At 45.1% G+C, this 24,889-nt stretch overlaps 1 protein-coding gene and 2 long non-coding RNA genes across 20 annotated transcripts; all 3 read left to right on the top strand.

The window, feature by feature from the left end:
- The first annotated feature begins 181 nt into the window (after window positions 1–181).
- On the top strand, window positions 182–18,823 carry LOC111964086 (uncharacterized). 18 transcript variants are annotated; one of them, XR_011479889.1, is made up of 18 exons: window positions 182–1,177; window positions 1,809–1,879; window positions 2,073–2,162; window positions 2,396–2,533; window positions 2,805–2,866; window positions 3,115–3,707; window positions 4,005–5,571; window positions 6,935–7,023; window positions 7,226–7,307; window positions 7,440–7,595; window positions 7,691–7,746; window positions 9,851–9,925; window positions 10,324–10,481; window positions 10,569–10,618; window positions 15,444–15,716; window positions 15,874–17,480; window positions 18,007–18,072; window positions 18,320–18,823. It is a non-coding gene; the product is annotated as an uncharacterized lncRNA (long non-coding RNA). The 18 variants fall into 18 exon arrangements; XR_011479892.1 differs by having other exon boundaries at window positions 18,010–18,072; XR_011479887.1 differs by having other exon boundaries at window positions 186–1,177; window positions 3,115–3,343; window positions 3,619–3,707; window positions 15,874–18,072.
- A 173-nt stretch (window positions 18,824–18,996) lies between these two features.
- Window positions 18,997–23,238, top strand: LOC111963791 (serotransferrin-1-like; the record flags this gene model as incomplete). Its single annotated transcript, XM_023987353.2, has 12 exons — window positions 18,997–19,337; window positions 19,682–19,845; window positions 19,995–20,094; window positions 20,546–20,722; window positions 21,301–21,463; window positions 21,542–21,606; window positions 21,747–21,904; window positions 22,160–22,346; window positions 22,465–22,613; window positions 22,726–22,816; window positions 22,921–22,980; window positions 23,060–23,238. Coding segments are annotated over exons 1-12 (1,548 nt in total), but the record flags the coding sequence as incomplete, so codon positions are not given.
- Window positions 23,239–23,293: 55 nt separating this feature from the next.
- On the top strand, window positions 23,294–24,770 carry LOC139027756 (uncharacterized). Its single transcript, XR_011479901.1, has 2 exons — window positions 23,294–24,019; window positions 24,267–24,770. It is a non-coding gene; the product is annotated as an uncharacterized lncRNA (long non-coding RNA).
- Window positions 24,771–24,889: the final 119 nt, after the last annotated feature.

Here is a 24,889-nt window from a genome sequence, read left to right on the forward strand (position 1 = left end):
ACAGGTGTGGTGATACTGATGATTTTGGGCACAGATGGTTTGTWTACAAAGCAGTCYGGATAATTAACGTCGCAGGTTAGGATAATTAACGTGGCAGGTTACGAGAACTAACGCAGCAGGATATGTGAATTAATGTAGCAGGTTATGAAAAAGTGTTAGAGTTAGCTAATGCTTCGGTTGTCAACAGCTGTTTTCCCCGACACGACCACTGGATGGAGATGTAGGCCTACCCCATCTAACCACAACAGAGGAAACGTAAACAAACCATATGTGGCGACAAATCACAGAGGAAAAGGCTAAACGAGAGGGTTTACTCAGCCCAAAAAATGTCAGCGAAAATAAAACCGCGAGTGTTGAATTTGTTCAACGAAAATGTAATGGCTTATTTTCTACCTGAGGTTTATTTGATCGAATAGAAGTTTCGTAATGCTTAAATTGTTACGCGTATACTGATATAAGTTGGACACGTGACATCCCAGCAACTTTGAGAAAAAAAACACTTTAAATTCGAGTTGTCTCGAGATGGTTTAGCGTCGTATTCATGTAATGTGGCTGTAGCATATAATCTCTCGTCATTGAATACAGGCGGTTGAAGTTAACAACCCTCATCGAATATTAAAAACAAATTACAATAAATAGATGTATCCACCAATCCAAAGAATAGGCGGGAACTAGACAGCCAGCCGTGCCACTTTGTGAACAACGACTCCCATTGTTAGGGCGAAGAGACATGTAGTCTTGTCAGTTTTCCATAATCTTTGGTTTGATTAAAACATCTCTGGTGGGAAATGCATATTGTTTTAGGCAGATTTGAGGTTATTCGCATGAAAATCGGCCCCAAATTGGTTGGAAACCTAGCTATAGACGTGAAACTAGTTAGGGAATTAAGAAAATGTAATGGTAGCTACGTTATTAATATGAAGATAATGAAAGGGTGATTTCTGTTCGGCTAGTTGAAGAAGTTAGTAATCTGAATGACAGCCAGTAGTTCGAGCTAGTGAGTAACGTTAGTGTTCTCAGGTAGTTAGCTAGGCAACTGTTGTGGCAATGACTTCCAGAGGTAGAGGAACCCAAAAACCAAACATCTGGTACAAAAGGAGCTCCACTCAATGCTATATCCAGTTATAAAGTCGGATACACCTGGAACCAAGGCGGAAGACAAGGAGCCGAAAATAAGGTGAGAAGTACCCCCTTCAAATAAAATGCATTTTCTATCTGGAATCCCTGGGACGTCCCTACCCCATTTGAAGATAACATGTTAAAATGGGTAGGTGTAGCTCTCAAACTCTAGGCGATGTTCTGCCTTCGATCTACAGTTTCCGGCTAATTAGCTTCGCCCAAGTCTACCTCACCTGAACTAGCTACAATCCCGACGCGTTGTTTTAGAAACGTCAATAATCATCGCTTGCGATACGGCTTTKGAAACYTATTGCCCTTATCTTTTATCAGCGAGAAAGAATCCTTCAAATAAAAAAATATTAGAGTCCAATGACTCTTATGTGTTATGTAATGGAACTGAGAGTCACGATCAAGGGCTAGGACGTCCCAAGGATTCGAAATGGCACTAACCACAAATACATGTACCCCTGGGMGTACTTGACCTATCCACAGGGGGTACTTGAGAAGACTCATGAGACCATAAGCCTACGGGTAGAATGTACACGAGGACGTATTTCAGGGGTACCCCCTGACCAGAGCAKACTTCAGTTGGTGGTACAGTAACCGAAAAACGTTGGGAACCACTGATTTKATGTACTGTATGTTTAGTGACTGGAGTTGGCCATCCCTGAAGTCGGTCTTTCTTCCAGGCACCTTGCAAGGAGTTCCTCAAACTATGGATGCAGAAGACCTTTGGATGGGTTCATCCTTACAAAGCCAGGTGCACTTTCTCAGGAATACCCTATAGATTAGACAGATTACATCACTGCTTGAATTTATAATGCATTACAATGTAAATTCCAAATGGTGGGGAAATAACATTGGTTAAGCTCTTGATGCTATGCTGTTAATATATCCACTGTGTGTAGCCTGAGTTCGCTAACTGGAAGAATGTTACCTTGTCCAATCTGTAGGTCTCACATSGCAGGGTGGAGCTGGAAGGATGAGTGGTGGACAGCTAGGAGGGAGTTGAGGCTCACAGTGAGGGCAGAGTGCCATTACAGGTCAGTGTCTGGCTTTACCCTCTACCTGCTGCTCAGCTGTGGGGTGACCATACATGCCCATCAGTACTTACGGAGAAAGTCTGTTTGTGGAAATGACATTATTACAAAAAAAAGCAACATGTTTTGGTATGGACTGGCATGATTGTGGTTTTGGTTTTAATCAGGATGAATGTTTCTCTTCTGAAAATGATGGACTCCAGCAGTAATGGCTGGCAGGGCATGTTGTGTCACAGCAGGAACAAGAGTTGCTCCTGTATGACAGCTGAGAGGCGGTGTCTGCATGTGGCTTGGGACAGCTGGGAAGTGTACATGAGGATGAAACACAGGATGCAATAATCTGCTCTTCAGTTCCAGAAACTCACAYCTCTACGGTGAGGCATTACGACTGATAAATGCTATTTTTGTAAATTTTATTTGAAATTACTTTGAATTAGGAACAATACACTGCCTCTGGGAGGTTAGTGAGCATCCTACATACAGTCATTGCGTGAGTGATTTATATATGTGTTTGACAATATAATAATTTGTGAGTAAAAGGGGAGGGGGCAGCCTGTGTTACTGCTGATGTGTGTTTCCKCAATACAGTTGGGTGTGGACTATGTGGCAGACTGGGAGGTATGATGCATTGTTATTCTGTCATAGGCACTATGTTCATGCCTGGATAAGCTACGTTCACCTCCGCCAAGCTAAGAGGAAACCACAAGGTGCCATCTTCTGTTAATCATGTGTACTACTGTACCTCTTATTACAATCACTGGATGACATTCATGGTCCAGGATAATATACTCCCAATTTAGGATATCAGAAACTTATATTGACAATTGTAGCCAAACTTGGGTTGTCTCAAACATACTACAGATCCTGCCTGTTGTCCTCTAGAACTTGCATTCACATTACCATTGCTTTCTGTTGTTGTTTATCCTCATGTATTGGTCGACCTCCTGTGTTTCAGCTGTTGCTGTGCGAGCCTGGCAACTCCGCTTGGTCCTGAGGTATTGGTATGTGTGGAGATGTGGACTACAGAGAGAGGTGGACAGAGAGCAGGGTGTTGACCATCTGGCACAATTCAGCATACAGCGCAGGCCACTGGAGCGCTGGAGACACTATCCTACCACACACACACTGACCGATGTGAAGTCACACACTATTGCAAGAACAACATTAAGAATCCTCACCTTATGGTAAACTTCATGTGCCCTCATCCACCTCAACATCATACTTCGCAACATATTGCAAGAAGATTAAGTGAATTTCCTGAGCTTATGTGCAGATGTGGAGTTGTGCATGCAGGAGTCAGAGAGATCAGGCAGCAGCAAGTTAACACCAACACCGCCATCTATTGGTGACATGGAGCAAAGCACTTCTGAATTATTTCTGCACTACTCGGTCCATAGACAAGTTGCTGTACCACAGAGTAATTCCTTCACTTTCTGTCTCTAATTTGTTCTGTCTGCAGCACGCTGGTCTGAGAAGTCTGGCCCTTAATATCGCTCAGATACTCATCGACTCAACAAGAACATCGCTGTCCAGCGTCATCATCACACTGTAAGAGTTATGCTGCTACAGTACTATAATATRCATGTTTGTATATTCACCCTGCATTAGTATCAGTACAATTTGAAGGTTTTATTTGTATACATGTGTGTATATACCCTGTGATTGCTTCTAATCCTTTATACTGTATCCTACATGTTTTTGTGTTCTATGTTGTTATGCGTCTTGTATGTACCATTCATCATCACACATGAAGTTCCCTCCCAGGAAATAATAGTTATTTGAATTGAATTGTTCCGGAGTTAGTACCACATCTGCTATGTTATGTGTTTTCTCCGTATCTTACAGGCAGGTATTGGATACTCTGGCAGCAACGTCTGGAGGAAGCTGAAGATGGGGTACTTCAGACACTGATGCAGATTACACACACCCACAACAGGTTGGCAGGCTCCTTTTGGCAAATTTCAGCGACACTGTCCATGCACATGTTTTTTTGACTTCCCAGACAACTAGTGTGTTATTAGAAGAGTAATTCTGAAAGTAGTTTCTCTGGACCGCACGTCACTACAGAGCTACTGCTTGAATCACTGGAGAGAGCGGCTTGTTGAGCACTGACACATGCAGGTACACACACACCTARATGTAACTGTCAAAATAAAGGAACCYCCAACATAAAGTGTCTCAATAGGGCGTTGACTCCACCACYAGCCAGAACAGCTTCAATGCACCTTCAGTTGGTGTAGATTCTGCAAGTGTCTGGAACTCTATTGGAGGGATACGACAGCATTCTTCCACGCAAAATTCTATAATTTCGTACTTTGTTGATGGTGGGAAAACGCTGTCTCAAGCGCCACTCTGAATCTCTCATAAGTGTTCAATTGGGTTGTGATCTGGGGACTGAGATGTCCATGGCATACGGTTGACATKATTTTCATGATCYTCAAAGCATTCAGTGACCGCTTGTGCCTTATAAATGGGGGCATTGTTATACTATGGAGGCATAGCTATGGTAGCTAAAATAATGGCCTGCCAAGCATTTTTGTARGTGACCCTAAGCATGATGGGATGTTAATTGCTTAATCAACTTATAACCACWCCTGTGTAGAAGCACCTGCTTTCAATGCACTTTATTACTCAAGTGGTTCTGTTATTTTGGCAGTTACCTGTACATTACTGTGTGTGGTTGTAGGGTCTGGAGCGTRGTGCTCAGGCCTGGTTTGCGAACCACGTCTTTCCACAGTGTCTGAACTCCTGGGCTGAGTTTACCTGCCAGAGGAAACAGCACAGGGAGAGGCGAGACGACACAACCCCATAATCACATCCTGTTTCTGAACTAGTGCTGATCTAGGATCAGGTCCACCCAGTCCATGTGATCTTATGAATTATGATCTGAAAAGCAAAACTGATCCTAGATCAGCATACTACTATTCCATTTTTTTTTTTTAAAGGGTCCTGGGCTACATTTATGAATACATATAGCTAGCCTTGTGGTGATGATGATGACATTTGTCTTAATGTGTGACACACTCTAACCGTCTGTGGGCAGCGTCAGTACACCTGGGCCTTTTACACCTGGTGGGGACATTCAGAGGAGAGAAAGGAGCAGAGGCTGGCTGAGAGGATAGGAGAACAGCTGTCCCGACACACACACACACACACACACACACACACACACACACACACACACACACACACACACCATCATGGTACAGCCATACACCCAGACAGAGCCCAGCTGTCCTGCCCTTTGGGCCTTGCTGCATGAATAGAGGTGGTGTTTGACTAGAGCCTGGCACCACTGGCAGTGGAAGGTGAGGAAGGAGAAACGGAGAGCCTCTGACATACTGGACCACCATACTGTAGTCCACAACACACTGAGCCAGTGGAAGGACAACGTCACCATGATCCGGGACAGGTACTGTACGACTGACTGTAAAATATCAGTGAGGATCAGGATGATATTTGTCTTGTGGTTATAATGCATGTTAATGACCACCTGCTACTCACGCTGACTGTTGGGGACCAACTGGTTCAGAAAGACGTAGACGGGTGTGTTCTTAACAGGATTTGATTAGACCCTTTTGAGATTTTGGTTAATCCTTCAAGTGTGTTTGGTTTTTATGTATCTCTTAAGGCAAAACCGAGAGGAGCAGGCAGGTCGACATGGGAATGTGTGTTGTGTGTGACGCGCCCTGAGTYGCTGGAGTGAGGTACAGCATAGTTACCATTAGCCTTGCTCTGTTTGGTTTCTCCAGAGTAATCCTACATTCTTTGTGATGTCAGTGTGTCCAGCACAGAGGAGAGAAGAACAGCAGGCTGGATCAGATTGTCTTCATGGCATGAGTCAGACTTCTCAAACACACCTTACAGGCCTGGAAGGCACAACAGAGCTCACATCATATACATCACGGATGGGCTATAAATATATATATATTTCTTTAGGAACTCTGGGTCTGAACGTTTGACAGTTAGAATAGTAGAATACACAAGGTGCAGCTTTGAAATTTGGTTTTGCATCATCAGTTTATCTTATGTCACTGAGAGTCACTCAATTAGCCCATGTCAGCTAAAATGTATTAGATTGATAAGTTAGTCTAGCGGCGTGCTATCTAAACTTGTATTTATCATGGTCGAATTACCAACGAGGGGGCCCCCATTTGATTTTGGGAGTCACTCACTCAGATATCATATTAAAAACTGCTAACATTTCTCTCCGCCCCGTGTCAAAATCTGTAGCATTGCAGGAAATTAACTTTAAAACTTAAACAACAACAAAAATCTCTCCGCTGTCAAGAGGGGGGGGGGGCACTAAAATGTTTTGCTCACGAGGTGGGGCCCCGCCAAAAGGCTCGGGCCGGCTCTGACTGCATGTGTGGGTATGGATGTGTGTATGCACCCCTCAAAGTTGCCCATCCCTATTTATACGTTAACTGTTCTGAATGTTGTTAGTTAACTTTTCTATTGTTCATTCATTTGGTCATCATGTGTCGTCTGACCTGATTGATGCTCCTCGCAGAATAGGCTCCACCCTGCCTTGTTTGTTTGTGTCCGAGGGGACGTGCTGTAATCTCTCTGCCTATGATCCCCTGTGGTGGCATCACCTCCAGACACAGCAGGTCGATGAGCTTGTAGAGGAGCGCTACAGCTTGCATCAGCATGACTTCCTCCAGTATCAACCCAAATGGATCCACCATCTCAATCTCTTTATCCACCGTCTCTTACTTGGAATGTTGATTTTGGTAATCTTTCTGACCGACTCTTGTATTACGTCTTCCCAGGAGGGTTCTGCATGTGTGGAAGGAGACTGCAGCAGCCAGGAGCAGTGAGAAGAGGGCAGAGAACCACTACCGGCACTGTTCAGGCTAAGGTGTTAGAGCAGCTCTATCTATTACCTATGATAAAGTCTCAGGCTTCATTGAAAGTTTTATAGAAGCTCAATGACTTAGCTTCTAATTTATTTCTACTGCTTCGTATGTTATCAGAACTGTCACCACYACTGATTCTGACTGCAAATACTGCTCAAGCCAGTGTGAAATACRCACCAACAAATGTAATTTATTTTCCTATAGGTGCTGTTGGCATGGAGGAAAGCCACATCCTGTGTCAAACCGTCACCGGCAGTGAGCAGGGCTCCGAGTCGCATGGATAAAGGTAAAGAGATACTAAGATGAAGACAAATTGTTCATTATTCGATGCTATTTTCTGTTAGATCAGTCTCCTGACGCATTGAATGAAGCCTCCACTGAAATTTGAAGCCTACTGCCACCATTCTGTATGTCTCAGTGAGGCAGCAGGGGACTTTCAAGGAGATGGCGGGAGCGAAGCAGAGCGGTTGTGGAGGAGAGTACAGGCATGGAGAAAACCAAAAGGCACCACTCTCTTCTTTGCAGTATGTTCAGATTGTGGACTATGTACCGGCAGCATCAGCAGAGCTATAAGGTACTGCGTTCGAGTCTGTTGTGTGGTGTTTGATACATTCTGATCCTATGTTAGTCTGTGTTTAATATTGTGTTTTTCATGTGGTCCTTATTTAGGTGATGCAAGAAACGGGACACTCAATGTTGAGACGGGCCGCCCCCAGGTGGTAAGGGTAGGTAACAACACATCTGCCACGCTGATCCTCAACACTATTAGCCAGCAGCATACCACCCTGCATACCACTGTTGGCTTGCTTCTGAAGCTAAGCAGGGTCAGTCCTGGTCAGTCCCTGGATGGGAGACCAGATGCTGCTGGAAGTGGTGTTGGAGGGCCAGTAGGAGGCACTCTTTCCTCTGGTCTAAAAAATATCCCAATGCCCCAGGGCAGTGATTGGGGACACTGCCCTGTGTAGGGTGCTGTCTTTCGGATGGGACGTTAAACGGGTGTCCTGACTCTGAGGTCATTAAAGGTACCATGGCACTTATCGTAAGAGTAGGGGTGTTAACCCCGGTGTCCTGGCTAAATTCCCAATCTGGCCCTCAAACCATCTTGGTCACCTAATAATCCCCAGTTTATAATTGGCTCATTCATCCCCCTCCTCTCCCCTGTAACTATTCCCCAGGTTGTTGCTGCAAATGAGAACGTGTTCTCAGTCAACTTACCTGGTAAAATAACGGTAAAATAAAATAAAAATAAATAAATAAAAAAACACGGGGGCCCCTCCTGTACTCCCTGTTCACTCATTACTGCACGGCCAGGCACAACTCCAACACCATCATTAAGTTTGCCGATGACAACAGCCTGATCACTGACAATGATGAGACAGCCTATAGAAGGTCAGAGACCTGGCCATGACCTCTCCTCACCCCTACCTGGGCTTGAACCAGGGACCCTCTGCACACATCAACAACTGACACCCACGAAGCATCGTTACCCATCGCGCCACAAAAGCCGCGGCCCTTGCGGASCAAGGGGAACAACTACTTCAAGGCCTCAGAGCGAATGACGTCACCGATTGAAATGCTATTAGCGCGCACCCCGCTAACTAGCTAGCCATTTCAAATCGGTTACACAAGGACAACAACCTCTCCCTCAACGTGATCAAGACAAAGGAGATGATTGTGGACTARAGGAAAAGGAGGACCGAGCACGCCCCCATTCTCATCGACAGGGCTGTAGTGGAGCAGGTTGAGATTTTCACGTTCCTTGGCGTCCCCATCAACAACAAACTAACATGGTCTAAGCACACCAAGACAGTCGTGAAGAGGGCACAACAAAACCTATTCCCCCTCAGGAGACTGAAAAGATTTGCCATGGGTCCTCAGATCCTCAAAAGGTTCTARAGCTGCACCATCGAGAGCATCCTGACGGGTTGCATCACTGCCTGGTATGGCAACTGCTCGGCCTCCAACCGCAAGGCACTACAGAGGGTAGTGCGTACGGCCCAGTAATCACTGGGGCCAAGCTTCTTGCCATCCAGGACCTCTATACCAGGCGGTGTCAGATGAAGGCCCTAAAAATGGTCATAGACTGTTCTCTCTGCTACCGCACGGCAAGCGGTACCGAAGCGCCAAGTCTAGGTCCAAAAGGCTTCTAAACAGCTTCTAGCCATAAGACTCCTGACCAGCTAATCAAATGGCTACCTATACTATTTGCACCCCCCCGCGCTGCTATTACTGTCTGTTATTATCTATGCATAGCCACTTTAACAACCCTACCTGCATGTACATAATTATGTTAATTACCTCGACACCAGTTCCCCGCACATTGACTCTGAATCGGTACCCCCTGTATATAGCCCCGCTATTGTTATTCACTGCTGCTCCATATTATTTGTTTTTCTTATCTCTTACTACTTTCTTAATTTAATTTTTTTTTGGTATTTTCTTAACTGCGTCGTTGGTTAAGGGCTTGTAAGTAAGCATTTCACTGTAAGSTCTACACCTGTTGTATTCGGCGCATGTGACAAATAAAATTTGATTTGAAACAATACATGCCAGCTTTTTTTCTTTTCTTTTTTTTTGCATGCTGGAACATTGTGGTGAGGTTATTGCTGTTTTAACATAGTTATTTCAAATATTAAAGGTCAACTTACCAAGACTTATGTGAGAAATTGTGTTCAAGTTACTTTAAAATACAATGATTTAATTGAAAAATAGTGTTTTCGGATGTTTCTTGGCTTTAATGATCTCTTTCTATGATCCATCTGTGAGCTGAGTGTCGGGGTGAACTCCTGGCTGTTATGTAACTGTGTTTTTCTTCCCTGGCCTGCACAGCTGCAGCACAGAAGGAGAGCGGCTGAGCAGACAGAACTGGCCCTCTGGCATTGGTCCCTCAGTCTGCAGGCCAAGGTAACACCTGGACACATACTTCACTGGCAGCTGGCCTTCAGCCTAACTAAAACACATGAAATATTATCCCTGTCTCTGTTTGTCTGTATGATTACAACTGCTGACCTTGTTAATGTACAGCCTGGGTCCAGATCTGTTTGTGCTGTCTTTCCAATGACCATAGGAGTTAGCAAGACCGCACAAACGGCTCTGTGARCAGGCTAATGGGTGTAAAGTCAGAGACCTATTTTCCTCATTGATGATATCCAGGCCACAGCTGGAATAAGGATATGAAAGGGACTCGATAGACATAATGAATGAGACGTCCCCTGGTGAATAGAGTGGAAACGTATAGAATAGTGTATACTCCTCAGACACACTGAATAAGATGGAAGATACCCTGGTGTGTTCTGTTCCAGGTGCTGGAGGCTGTGGGTCGCGGAGCAGCACCGGAAGCAGGAGAGGCTGGCGCAGGCTYCCAGTTCTATAGAGACCAGCTTCTGAGGAAAGGGGTGGCCCACGSCGCTCACATGGGCAGCTTCTSCACCAACATAGCACTGCACAGCCAGGAGCAGATGTGTGTGAGCAGATGCTGTGTTTTATTATTCTAGTGTGTCTTGTCTGTGTGGAACTGTATCAAGCCTGTCTTTTTTGTGCTCTACAGAGTTCTTCTCGGTGTCTCCAGGGGTGGTGTTGCAGTGGAAACAGACAGCAGTGAGGTTTAAAAAAACAAATTTTTATTTAACCAGGTAGGCCAGTTGAGAACAAGTTCTCATTTACAACTGCAACCTGGCCAAGATGAAGCAAAGCAGTGCGACAAAAACAACAGCGTTACACATGGGATAAACAAACGTTAAGTCAATAACACAATAGAAAAATCTGTATACAGTGTGTGCAAAATGAAGGTAGGAGGTTAGGCAATAAATAGGCCAATAGTGGCGAAGTAATTACAATTTAGCAATTAACACTAGAGTGATATATGTGCATCTGAAGATGTGCAAGTAGAAATACTGGTGTGCAAAAGAGAAGAAAAACAAATTTGGGGATGGGGTAGGTACAGTGGGGAGAACAAGTATTTGATACAATGTGATTTTTCTGGATTTTTGTTTTAGATTCCGTCTCTCACAGTTGAAGTGTACCTATGATAAAAATTACAGACCACTACATGCTTTGTAAGTAGGAAAACCTGCAAAATCGGCAGTGTATCAAATACTTGTTCTCCCCATTGTAGTTGTACAGCTGCAGCGATCGGCAAGCTGCTTTGACAGCTGACGCTTAAAGTTAGTGAGGGAGATATGTCTCCAGCTTCAGTGATTTTTGAAATTCGTTCCAGTCATTGGCAGCAGGGGACTGGAAGGAAAGGCGGCCAAAGTGGGTGTTGGCTTTGGGGATGACCAGTGAAATATACCTGCTGGAGCGTGTGCTATGGGTGGGTGTTGCTATGGTGACCAGTGAGCTGAGATAAGGTGGAGCTTTACCTAGCAAAGACTTATAGATGACCTGGAGCCAGTGGGTTTGGCGACGAATATGTAGCGAGTACCAGCCAACAAGAGCAAACAGGTCGCAGTGGATGGCACTGTGATAGACTGCATCCAATTTGCTGAGTAGAGTGTTTGAGGCTATTTTGTAAATTACATCGCCGTCAACGATCGGTAGGATGGTCAGTTTTACGAGGGTATGTTTGGCAGCATGAGTGAAGGAGGCTTTGTTGCGAAATAGGAAGCCGATTCTAGATTTAATTTTGGATTGGAGATGCTTAATATGAGTCTGGAAGGAGAGTTTACAGTCTAGCCAGACACCTAGGTATTTATAGTTGTCCACATATTCTAAGTCAGAACCGTCCAGAGTAGTGATGCTAGTCGGGTGGGCGGGTGCGGGCAGCGATAGGTTGAAGAGCATGCATTTTGTTTTACTAGCATTTAAGAGCAGTTGGAGGCCACGGAAGGACTTGTGTTGTATGGCGTTGAAGTTCGTTTGGAGGTTTGATAAGTGTCCAAAGAAGGGCCAGATGTTTACAGAATGGTGACGTCTGCGTAGAGGTGGATCAGATAATCACCAGCAGCAAGAGCGACATCATTGATATATACAGAGAAAAGAGTCAGCCCGAGAATTGAACCCTGTGGCATCCCCATAGAGACTGCCAGAGGTCCGGACAACAGGCCCTCCGATTTGACACACTGAACTCTGAGAAGTAGTTGGTGAACCAGGCGAGGCAGTCATTAGAGAAACCAAGGCTGTTGAGTCTGCCGATAAGAATACGGTGATTGACAAGAGTCGAAAGCCTTGGCAAGGTCGATGAAGATGGCTGCGCAGTACTGTCTTTTATCGATGGCGGTTATTTAGTTGTTTAGGACCTTGAGTGTGGCTGAGGTGCACACGTGACCAGCTCGGAAACTAGATTCCATAGCGGAGAAGGTACGGTGGGATTCGAAATGGTCGGTGATCTGTTTGTTCACTTAGCTTTCGAAGACTTCAGAAAGACAGGGCAGGATGGATATAGGTCTGTAACAGTTTGGGTCTAGAGTGTCTCCCCCTTTGAAGAGGGGGATAACCGCGACTGCGTTCCAGTCTTTAGGAATCTCAGACGATACGAGAGGTTGAACAGACTAGTAATAGGGGTTGCAACAATGGCGGCGGATCATTTTAGGTAGAGAGGGTCCAGATTTTCTAGTCCAGCTGATTWGTAGYGATCAAGATTTTGCKGCTCCYRCAGAACATCAGTTGTCTGGATTTGGGTGAAGGAGAAGCGGGGGGGCTTGGGCCAGTTGCTGCGGGGGGTGCAGAGCTGTTGGCCCGGGGTTGGGGTAGCCAGGTGGAAAGCATSGCCAGCTGTAGAGATGCTTATTGAAATCCACTTTATCAGTGGTGACAGTGTTTCCTAGTCTCAGTGCAGTGGGCAGCTGGGAGGAGGTACTCTTATTCTCCATGGACTTTACAGTGTACCAAAACTTTTTGGAATTAGTGCTGCAGGATGCACAATTCTGTTTCAAAAAGCTAGCCMTTGCTTTCCTATCTGACTGTGTGTATTGGTTCCTGACTTCCCTGAAAAGTTGCATATCACAGGGACTATTCGATGCTAGTGCAGTATGCCACAGGGTGTTTTTGTGCTGGTCAAGGGCAGTCAAGTCTGGAGTGAACCGAGGGCTAATCTGTTCTTAGTTCTACATTTCTTGAATGGGGCATGCTTATTTAAGATGTGAGGGAGATATGAGTCTCCAGCTTCAGTGATTTTTTTGCTATTCGTTCCAGTCATTGGCAGCAGGGAACTGGAAGGAAAGACGGCCAAACCTTTTGGAATTCGTCCTGCAGGATGCAAAATTCTGTTTGAAAAAGCAAGCCTTTGCTTTCCTAACTGACTGTGTATTGGTTTCTGACTTCCCTGAAAAGTTTCATATCGCGGGGACTATTCCCACTTTTAAAGAACAACCAGGCATCCTCTACTGATGGGATGAGGTCAATATCCTTCCAGGATACCCGGGACAGGTCGATTTAGAAAGGCCTGCTCGCAGAAGTGTTTAAGGGAGTGTTTGACAGTGATGAGGCGTGGTCGTTTGACCGTGGACCCATGACGGACGCAGACAATGAGGCAGTGATCGCTGAGATCCTGGTTGAAAACAGCAGAGGTGTATTTAGAGGGCAAGTCGGTCAGGATGATATCTATGAGGGTGCCCGTGTTTACGGATTTGGGGTTGTACCTGGTAGGTTCCTTGACAATTTGTGTGAGATTGAGGGCATCTAGCATAGATTGTAGGATGGCCGGGGTGTTAAGCATATCCCAATTTAGGTCACCTAGCAGTACGAACTCTGACGATAGATGGGGGGCAATCAATTCACATATGGTGTCCAGGGCATAGCTGGGAGCTGAGGGGGGGTCTATAACAAGCGGCAATAGTGAGGGACTTATTTCTGGAGAGATGGATCTTTAAAAGTAGAATCTCGAACTGTTTGGGCATAGACCTGGATAGTATGAGAACTCTGCAGGCTATCTCTACAGTAGGTTGCAATTCCGACCCCTTTAGCAGTTCTGTCTTGACGGAAAATGTTGTAATTGGGGATGGAAATTTCAGAATTTTTGGTGGCATTCCTAAGCCAGGATTCAGACACGGCTAGGACATCAGGGTTGGCYGAGTGTGCTAAAGCAGTGAATAAAGCAAACTTAGGGAGGAGGCTTCTGATGTTAACATGCATAAACCCAAGGCTTTTACGGTAGCAGAAGTCAATAAATGAGAGTTCCTGGGGAACAGGAGTGATGCTGGAGGCTGCAGGGCCTGGGTTAACCTCTACATTAACAGAGGAGGAGTAGGATGAGGGTACGGCTAAAGGCTATAAGAACTGGTCGTCTAGTGCTTTGGGAAGAGAGAATTAAAGGAGCAGATTTCTGGGTGTGGTAGGATAGATTCAGGGCATAGTGTACAGACAAGGGTATGGTAGGGTGCGAGTACAGTGGTTGTAAACCTAGGCATTGAGTGACGATGAGAGAGGTTGCATCTCTGGAGGCGCCAGTTAAGCTAGGTGTGGTCTCTGCATGTGTGGGGGTGGGACAAGGGGGCTATCTGAGGCATGTTGAGCAGGACTAGTGGCTCCGCAGTAAAATAAAACAACGAGAGCTGCCCTAAACAACAGTATACAAGGCATATTGACATTAGAGAGAGGCATAAAGCAATCACAGGTGTTGATTGGGAGAGCTAAGACCACAACGGGGAAACAGCTAAGACAACAGCAATGGGTAAATGACGATGAATGGGCAGAGAGGGTCAGTTAGCTACATGCAGGGCCTGAGTTCGAGGCTGGGGCCGACAGATAAACAAGATGAAGTACCGTGTTAATGAACAGTCCAGCAGGCATCAGCTGTGTAGCCGAGTGATCATAGGGTCCAATGAGCAGCAATAGATGAAATAGGGAGCCGTTGGGTAGTCGATTACTACACTAGGCGAGCGGGAGACACGGCGTTCAGGAAGCTAGCGGGCCGGGGCTAGCAGATGGATCATCACCAACATCCACGACGCAGAGGCCGGTTGAGAGCACATCGGCCGAATTACGTCGGCAGACCAGTTGTGATAGATCGGRGGGGCTCCGTGTCGACAAAGGGTCCWGGCTTATTGTCAAGAGAGGTATTGTAGTTGGTGTACTTCATTTGCTAGCCGGGAGATGGGCCTAGCTCGAGGCTAGCTTGAGGCTAACTGGTGCATGCTTCTGGACAAGGGTGATAGCCACTCGGTAGCAGCTAGCTAGCTGCGAAGATCCAGTGTAATGGTCCAGAGTGTGACCTGTTTGCCCAGCCCTGGTGCAGAGGGCCTCACCCACAGCCGGACATAGACTCAGTGGCGCAGGGAGCGAGAGACCGCACACTCAACCACCTGTACTGGTGGCCACTATGTCAACATCAGACCCTAAACCTTACGGGGAGGGTTTTCCGAATACATGGAGAATCTCAATTCAAATCCCTTTTTACTCCAGGGCAAGGCTTAATGTTTGTCTGGGAAACTGGCCCTATGTCTCCAATCCTTGGGAGTCTTACAGTAACTCTCTCTGTGTGCAGGGTGGCGGTGCGTGCTTCCAGATGACAACCACGACGTCCTAGAGTTCTGCTGTACTCCCCGGTCAAAGAACTGCTACCACCTGCAACTCCTCTACCACCTCCAACCCAGGTCCCAGTGACAGCGAGCCTCCACCCTGCTGCAGCCTCCCTCCCCATCAGTCCCATGCTGGCACGCCCAGCGCCCCCATCTCAGTCTCCCAACAGCCCCACATTATGGATCAGTWGACCAGACTACCCCACTCCTCATTCATGACCACCCACACTCAAACTAAGGTAGCGGTTACTATATTTCAAAAACATGTGTGTTTGTTTTGAATAAGATTTTTCTTTCTTGCAATATAAAAAAAATTCTAGCTAAGGCAGCCTAGTGGCTCATGGGTCAGACTCCTCACTACTGCCCCCCAATGAGTTCACCATCCTCCATCAACAGCCAGAGGCTGATGTAGAAGATGTGTTAACTGAGGATGTGGATCCCACCTTAGTCTGGACCAGAGAGCTGCTCAATATCCACCTGGACATGCAGRGCTTCCAACAGGACTGCAAGCAACTCCAGTAAGGACCCACAGGTCTATGATTAACATTTCTGATAGACCTTGTTTATACATTCTGGTGGATTTGTGTGTGTGTGTTTCTAGGGCCTTGCAAAAGTATTCATTCCCCTTAGCGTTTTTTCCTATTTTGTTGCATTACAACCTGTAATTTAAATARATTTTTATTTGGATTTCATGTAATGGACATARACAAAATAGTCCAAATTGGTGAAGTGAAATTATTTTTAGGGTTTAYCGATCAGGGTTGGGTTATAAAAAAAATATTAGAAACTTTGAACATCCCACGGAGCACCATTTAAATCCATTATTTAAAAATGGATAGAATATGGCACCACAACAAATCTGCCAAGAGAGGGCCGCCCACCAAAACTCATGGACCAGGCAAGGAGGGCATTAATCAGAGAGGCAACAAAGAGACCAAAGATAACCCTGAAGGAGCTGCAAAGCTCCACAGCGGAGATTGGAGTATCTGTCCATAGGACCACTTTAAGCCGTACACTCCACAGAGCTGGGCTTTATAGAAGCGTGGCCTGAAAAAGCCATTGCTTAAAGAAAAAAATAAGGAAACACTTTGTTCGCCAAAAGGCATGTGGGATACTCCCCAAACATATGGAAGAAGGTACTCTGGTCAGATAAGACAAAAATTGAGCTTTTTGGCCATCAAGGAAAATGCTATGTCTGGCGCAAACCCAACACTTATCATCACCCCAAGAACACCATCCCCACAGTGAAGCATGGTGGTGGCAGCATCATGCTGTGGGGATGTTTTTCATCGGCAGGGACTGGGAAACTGGTCAGAATTGAAGGAATGATGGATAGCGCTAAATACAGGGAAATTCTTGAGGGAAACCTGTTTCAGTCTTCCAGAGATTTGAAACTGGGACAGAGGACAATGACCCTAAGTATACTGCTGAAGCAACACTTGAGTGGTTTAAGGGGAAACATTTAAATGTCTTGGAATGGCCTCGTCAAAGCCCAGACCTCAATCCAATTGAGAATCTGTGGTATGACTTAATGATTGCTGTACACCAGCGGAACCCATCCAACTTGAAGGAGCTGGAGCAGTTTTGCCTTGAAGAATGGGTAAAAATCCCAGTGGCTAGATGTGCCAAGCTTATAGAGTCACCCAAGAGACTTGCAGCTGTAATTGCTGCAAAAGGTGGTTCTACAATGTGTTGACTTTGGGGCGTGAATAGTTATGCACACTTTTTTTGTTTTTTGTCTTGTTTGTTTCACAATAAAAAATATTTTTGCATCTTCAAAGTGGTAGGCATGTTGTGTAAATCAAATGATACAAACCACCACCAAAAATCCATTTTAATTTCAGGTTGTAAGGCAACAAAATTGAAAAAATGCCAAGGGGGGTGAATACTTTTGCAAGCCACTGTAGCTAAGACTTGAAGAGGTTTTGAGAAGCTGGCTGAAGATGAGTGGAAGTGAGGGAGAGACTGCGGAGAGGAACACAATCAGTCAAGGGCTGGATGAGGTAAGACTTGAAGGGAAGATGCTGCGGTCATTGGTATATATGTAAGGGCCACAATGTCTTTTAAGGCAGAGTAATTAAGGATTTATTAACAAAAACAATGGTGGTGTTTATGAAGAGAGAAAAAAATGGAGAGAAAAAAAAGTACCGGCTATTCACCAGTTGTCACGTCCTGACCATAGTGCTTATGTGTTTTGCTTGTTTTAGTGTTGGTCAGGACGTGAGCTGGGTGGGCATTCTATGTTGTGTGTCTAGTTTGTCTGTTTCTGTGTTCAGCCTAATATGGTTCTCAATCAGAGGCAGCTGTCAATCGTTGTCCCTGATTGAGAATCATATAGGTGGCTTGTTTTGTGTTGGGATTTTGTGGGTGGTTGTTTTCTGTGTCAGTGTTTGTGCCACACGGGACTGTGACGGTTAGTTTGTTTTGTTATTTTGTAATTGTATATTGTTTTCATGTTATTAAATCATGGAAACTTACCACGCTGTACATTGGTCCTCCGATCCTTCTCGCCTCTCCTCGTCCGATGAGGAGGACGACTTAGACTGCCGTTACACCAGTCCATAAAGAAAACCAGAACCAGAACCAATCATTGAAGTAATACTTTTTTCATTGGTTTCCTATCCACTTCTAAATGAATAACTAAACTGATGGCTTTGATTTAGCATGCATTCCTCTGGAGGTGTCATTTTCATGTGAGCCATAAATCTTCAGCTATGAAAACAGAGCAGTCAGAATTTATTGCAAGTCAAGTATATAATAACCATGCCATATTGTGCAACGATTTTTCCCATGTTGTGGTCATTCCAGATTCATTTCCAGCTCTTTGTATTGTTATTGACAGATGGAGTGTATTGGCAGGCTGTCAGCTGAGCTGGCAGAGCAGAAGCCTGTAAATATCTTGAATGCTGCCAGGATCCACAGGATAGAGAGTGTTCTCCACAGCAGCACAGCCACAGGACAGGGACTGGGACAGGGACAGGCCGTTCTCAGCAGGCCTCCAGAGCATGGGGCTACTGATCATTACTCTGTCCACCACACTAGATGACAGACCGGACCATGGTCGCCCCAGTGGTGTAAGAGAATGACATGTTGCCATTCTGCACTGGTTGTTTTTTATAGTATAAAAACATAATTATTCAAAATAGAGGAAGATGTATGGAAATTGTTCAATTGAAGCTTTTGAATTTAAAACCCTAATCTTGGTGATAATCGGTTGGACTGAAAAATAATGGCAAGGCAGCTGTGTTTGATTTATGTTTGACTTGACTATGCTGTAATGGCTTTTTGTTATATACATAATGTTCTGGTGTTTGTACATTTAATAAAATATTTGCTACATGCTTAATTATGTTGGTATTTTCTGCATTAAACTTTGCAGTGCTGGACTGTTTTTCACAAAACTATTACCAAAATAAATGTAACACTCGAATTTTATTATTACATAATCATGCATTCAATGTATTCACCACGATAAGCCAAACAAACTGGAGGTGTGAGATACTGGCAGAAGTTCTACAGATCTCAAACGCGTAAAAGTGCTTGGATGAGGGTCCGCGTGACGTTACATGGAAATATTTTCCAGATGCGCGCTGAGTAGTGGCGCAGAATCCTCTATTTTTGGCTATTTCGAAAGTTCTACGCTTGCACAATAGTTTGATTTCTTTAGGTCGCCTGTAGTAATAAGAAATAATGTTGAATTATGAAGACGGATTTCAGGACGAATTGGAAGGGGTCCGCCAACCTCGCTGCGTGAAGTAAACTGCGTTTGGTTTGTTCAGCTCTTCAGTCCTTTTCAGAGACCAAAATGAGGGCAATGCATGCCATTCTAATAATTTTCATCTGCCTTCACTATAGTTGGGGTAAGTGTTCATCCAATCTAGTATAGTTTTGGGTGGTGGTACTCAAAATCCCAATTGTTAATCGTTTGGTTAGCCTTGCTGGATAATGTTGCCTTTTTCAAAAATATTCGTGTTTTTGTGGTTTCACCTCATTTCGGGGATTGTTCTGAAAATGTTGTGGTCCTATACATTTTAATTAATCTTATACATTGTTACAATACTGTATTCTCCCTCTACAGCAGTTGTTTGTTTATTTCCAGTTGGAAAGGAAATAGTGAGTTATGCATGCAGGTTAATATTGACGCTATTTCTTAGGTCCTAATATTACTATCCTTAAACCCAGTTTTAATTCCCTTTTGTTTTAGGTAAGAAGATGCGCTGGTGCACGGTGTCTGAGCCGGAGCAGAAGAAGTGTGCGGAGCTGGCCAAGGCCCTGGTGGCAGTGTTGCCTCCTGCTGCTGTGGCAGCATTCGCAAGGCTCTCCTGTGTCCTCGCCTACAGCACCACCGACTGCATCAACAAGATCAGGGTCAGGAAATACCTGCTCTCTCCAGATACCAGAAAGACTCACTATTTGCCCTAACCACTCTTGTTAATGCTGATACTGATTTCAGACAGGGCAGGTTTACCATACAGATGCTCCTTCATAGCCAACTGTATCTGATGCCTTTCCTCCAGGCTAACCGTGCTGACATGGTAACATTGGATGCAGGGGAAGTCTACACTGCAGTGAAGCAGTTTGGCCTCACTGCCATTGCCAAGGAGATCTACAGGGACGGTTGGTTAACGACACTTAAGATTTGGATCCTTTTAGTCCAGAACTAGGCACAATCTGTGTACGGGAAACATTTAAGCAATAAGATACGAGGAGGTGTGGTATATGGCCAATATACCATGGCTAAGGGCTGTTCTTAAGCACGATGCAACGCGGAGTACCTGGATATACAGCCCTTAGCTGTGGTATATTAGCCATACACCACAAACTCCTGAGGTGCCTTATTGCTATTATAAACTGGTTACCAATGTAATTAGAGCAGTAAAAATACATGTTTTGTCATACCTGTGATATACGGTTTGATATAGCACAGCTTTCAGCCAATCAGCATTCAGGGCTCGAACCACCCAGTTTCTTTTTTTGTTTATGACATTTTGTGTGCCTGTGTCAGTTTATTGTATGTCTGTCACCTGTCTGCTAAATGACTTAAATGTAAATGTAAATGTTTTCCCAGGAGGCTGTATTCTGTCGGTGGCGGTGGTGAGGAACAGCACCCTGGACGTGCGCTCCCTGCAGGGCCAGAGAAGCTGTCATACTGGGGCCCGCTGGACGGCAGGCTGGAGTCTACCCCTGGGCTTCCTGCTGTCCCGCAACTACCTGACCTGGGCAGAGGAGCAGACACTCAGTCTGGGTAAGAACATAGACCGACATATCCCTCCATATTGTTGAATCATAATTTTGTTAAGTGTAATCTCGGTTACCCAGAAGTAAAATTATCTCACAAAAGTTTGTCATTTTCTGTTTTACTTCTGGGGGGAATGCCGTTAACAATTGCTCACTTCGGAAGAAAACAAAGTGAGCCATGACAGGTTCTCGCCGTTTCATCTGTCCATGAGAATCTGTCCACGAGAGATTGTTACATTTTAAACTGCGTTTCCAAAACTCAGTCCTGGGGACCCCAAGGGGCACACGTTTTCTTTTGATGACTAGTTGATTATTTAAATCAGCTGTGTAGTGTTAGGGCAAAAACCAAAACGTGCACCCCTTGGGGTCCCCAGGACTGAGTTTTGGAAACGCTGGTGTTTCTGGTGGCATTAGAACCCGGGACTCCTGCTCGCTATTCCAACATCTTAAAAGGACATGCTCAAAGTCAGAGGCCGACAATAGGGCTTCCAAGTCTTAGGCAGGCCTAACTTATCACGAGAGCATGATTCCAAATCCCCTCCGCTACAAAGGAATGGTCTCTAACCCCACTCTTCTCTTTGGCAGCGGTCAGTGCCTTCTTCAATGCTAGTTGTGTTCCTGGGGCGGCTGCCATAGCACCCGTCCTGTGTGCCCTGTGTCAGGGTCAGAAGTCCTACATCGCCCAGCGCAACTTCCACTGTGAAACGGCACATGGCGAACCCTTCTACAACAGCCAGGGGGCGCTCAGGTCACATGGGAGGGTCATATCAGGACAGACACAATGATTATGATATGGTCATTTTAAAATTATTCTTTTGTCTATCAGGTGTCTCAAGACTGGGGCAGGGGATGTTGCTTTTGTGGACCATACAGCCCTGGAGGGTATTGAAGGTACACAAAAAATATATATATTCTGGAACAATACACAACTACCATTCAAGTACTTCAGAGTTCTTTCTCAAGACTAGTCAAATAGCTGTTGAAACATCCCCCTCCGCTCTATCTCTATCCCTGTTGTTTTTCTCTTCCAGAGAGTGAGAGGAAGGATTACCAGCTGCTGTGTACTGATGGTACCCGTGCGCCACTAAGCCACTATGGGACCTGCAACTTGGGAAGGGGACCAGGACAGGGCATGGTCACTCGACTCAATGTTCGTAAGATCGCACGCAAGTTCCTGGCGGCAGCACAGGTAGTACACCATTCTGTCTTCAACCACTTCTAGAAGCAGCAGATGTGGGACTTGTCGGGACAGCTCAGGGCTTCCAGCCCTCTACTCAGTATGACCACTTGTGAAACAGGGTTGCGTTTGCAAGGGAAAGCGTGTCCACTGTATTTAACATCAGTGTATATCACATTTGTATCCATCCACGTGCATGTGTCATCATAGTATGTCCCTTGTATGTATTTTTGTTGCTGAGAGAATGTCCGATGGATTTCCTATCAGATGGCGTTTGGTCGGCGGGGTAGAGAGAGGCAGCGTTTCCAGCTCTTTGACTCTGCTCCGTTCGGCGCCGCTGATCTGCTCTTCAAGGATGTCACAGAGAAGCTGTCCATTCTAGAGGATAACAAGGACATCAGTCAGGTGCTGGGGCTGGACTATGTGGCTCTCCTCAAAGGCCTTGGACATGAAGGTGCCTACCTACCCACATGGGCAGTGGGGGTGTATGTAGGCCGCTCATTGGGGAAACTAATTTGCTGCTACATTATGCATCATAACTAAATATTTTTTATTCTGTTGTGTATCTATAGGAAGCTCATTGGAGGACAGTGTTGTGCGTTGGTGCTGCATTAGCAATGCAGAACAGAAGAAATGTGAGCAGTGGGCTCTCAGCATTAAGTCAGACCCATTGGTGTGTGTTAGAGCCATCTCCATGAGCGATTGTGTCGAGAAGATTAAGGTAAGCAGACTAAGATAAAACTACAGGGTGTTTACATTCATAACCCTATCCATAACCTACTGTCATTCTATGCAGCCCTACATCTCGATCTCCACTTACTGTGTTGTCACAGAGAGATGAGGTGGATGCTGTCTCACTGGACGCCACGCACGCATTCATCGCTGGGAAATGTGGCCTTGTCCCCGTGGTAACAGAGTATTATGGTATGGCTGATAATAATGTAATGGTTACAGAACTAGTTATTTATCATGGCCGCTCACTGCAGTCAGTTTCTGTCGTCGACTCTTTTTCTCTCCGCGTCTCTCAGGGAAGACGTGCGTACCGGCTGAGGGAGGAGCTGAAAAAGCAGGCCATTTAGAGACGGATGGTGAGCTGAACAGAAGGGAAGTCCATTCGTCTGTAAATGTACATGATTTTATTCTAAGCCGCTCCTTGTGTCCCCACAGTGTTGCCATCCGTCGTTGGTGTGGCGGTCGTGAAGCGCTCCACCAGGGGTGTGTTCTTTGGGAACTTTGGGGGCAGGCGCTCCTGCCACGGCCACATGTACAGCCCTGCAGGCTGGCTTCTGCCCTTTAGACACAACCTCAGCCTGGAACACAACAACACCTCTCCCTGTGAACCAAACCAAGGTACCGTTCCTGCCTGGCAGTTGCATCTCCCTTTCCTGTGTGTTNGAAAAAATGCCAAGGGGGGTGAATACTTTTGCAAGCCACTGTAGCTAAGACTTGAAGAGGTTTTGAGAAGCTGGCTGAAGATGAGTGGAAGTGAGGGAGAGACTGCGGAGAGGAACACAATCAGTCAAGGGCTGGATGAGGTAAGACTTGAAGGGAAGATGCTGCGGTCATTGGTATATATGTAAGGGCCACAATGTCTTTTAAGGCAGAGTAATTAAGGATTTATTAACAAAAACAATGGTGGTGTTTATGAAGAGAGAAAAAAATGGAGAGAAAAAAAAGTACCGGCTATTCACCAGTTGTCACGTCCTGACCATAGTGCTTATGTGTTTTGCTTGTTTTAGTGTTGGTCAGGACGTGAGCTGGGTGGGCATTCTATGTTGTGTGTCTAGTTTGTCTGTTTCTGTGTTCAGCCTAATATGGTTCTCAATCAGAGGCAGCTGTCAATCGTTGTCCCTGATTGAGAATCATATAGGTGGCTTGTTTTGTGTTGGGATTTTGTGGGTGGTTGTTTTCTGTGTCAGTGTTTGTGCCACACGGGACTGTGACGGTTAGTTTGTTTTGTTATTTTGTAATTGTATATTGTTTTCATGTTATTAAATCATGGAAACTTACCACGCTGTACATTGGTCCTCCGATCCTTCTCGCCTCTCCTCGTCCGATGAGGAGGACGACTTAGACTGCCGTTACACCAGTCCATAAAGAAAACCAGAACCAGAACCAATCATTGAAGTAATACTTTTTTCATTGGTTTCCTATCCACTTCTAAATGAATAACTAAACTGATGGCTTTGATTTAGCATGCATTCCTCTGGAGGTGTCATTTTCATGTGAGCCATAAATCTTCAGCTATGAAAACAGAGCAGTCAGAATTTATTGCAAGTCAAGTATATAATAACCATGCCATATTGTGCAACGATTTTTCCCATGTTGTGGTCATTCCAGATTCATTTCCAGCTCTTTGTATTGTTATTGACAGATGGAGTGTATTGGCAGGCTGTCAGCTGAGCTGGCAGAGCAGAAGCCTGTAAATATCTTGAATGCTGCCAGGATCCACAGGATAGAGAGTGTTCTCCACAGCAGCACAGCCACAGGACAGGGACTGGGACAGGGACAGGCCGTTCTCAGCAGGCCTCCAGAGCATGGGGCTACTGATCATTACTCTGTCCACCACACTAGATGACAGACCGGACCATGGTCGCCCCAGTGGTGTAAGAGAATGACATGTTGCCATTCTGCACTGGTTGTTTTTTATAGTATAAAAACATAATTATTCAAAATAGAGGAAGATGTATGGAAATTGTTCAATTGAAGCTTTTGAATTTAAAACCCTAATCTTGGTGATAATCGGTTGGACTGAAAAATAATGGCAAGGCAGCTGTGTTTGATTTATGTTTGACTTGACTATGCTGTAATGGCTTTTTGTTATATACATAATGTTCTGGTGTTTGTACATTTAATAAAATATTTGCTACATGCTTAATTATGTTGGTATTTTCTGCATTAAACTTTGCAGTGCTGGACTGTTTTTCACAAAACTATTACCAAAATAAATGTAACACTCGAATTTTATTATTACATAATCATGCATTCAATGTATTC

This window comes from Salvelinus sp. IW2-2015, linkage group LG1, assembly GCF_002910315.2.
Source record: "Salvelinus sp. IW2-2015 linkage group LG1, ASM291031v2, whole genome shotgun sequence".
NCBI classification, from domain to species: Eukaryota; Metazoa; Chordata; class Actinopteri; order Salmoniformes; family Salmonidae; genus Salvelinus; species Salvelinus sp. IW2-2015.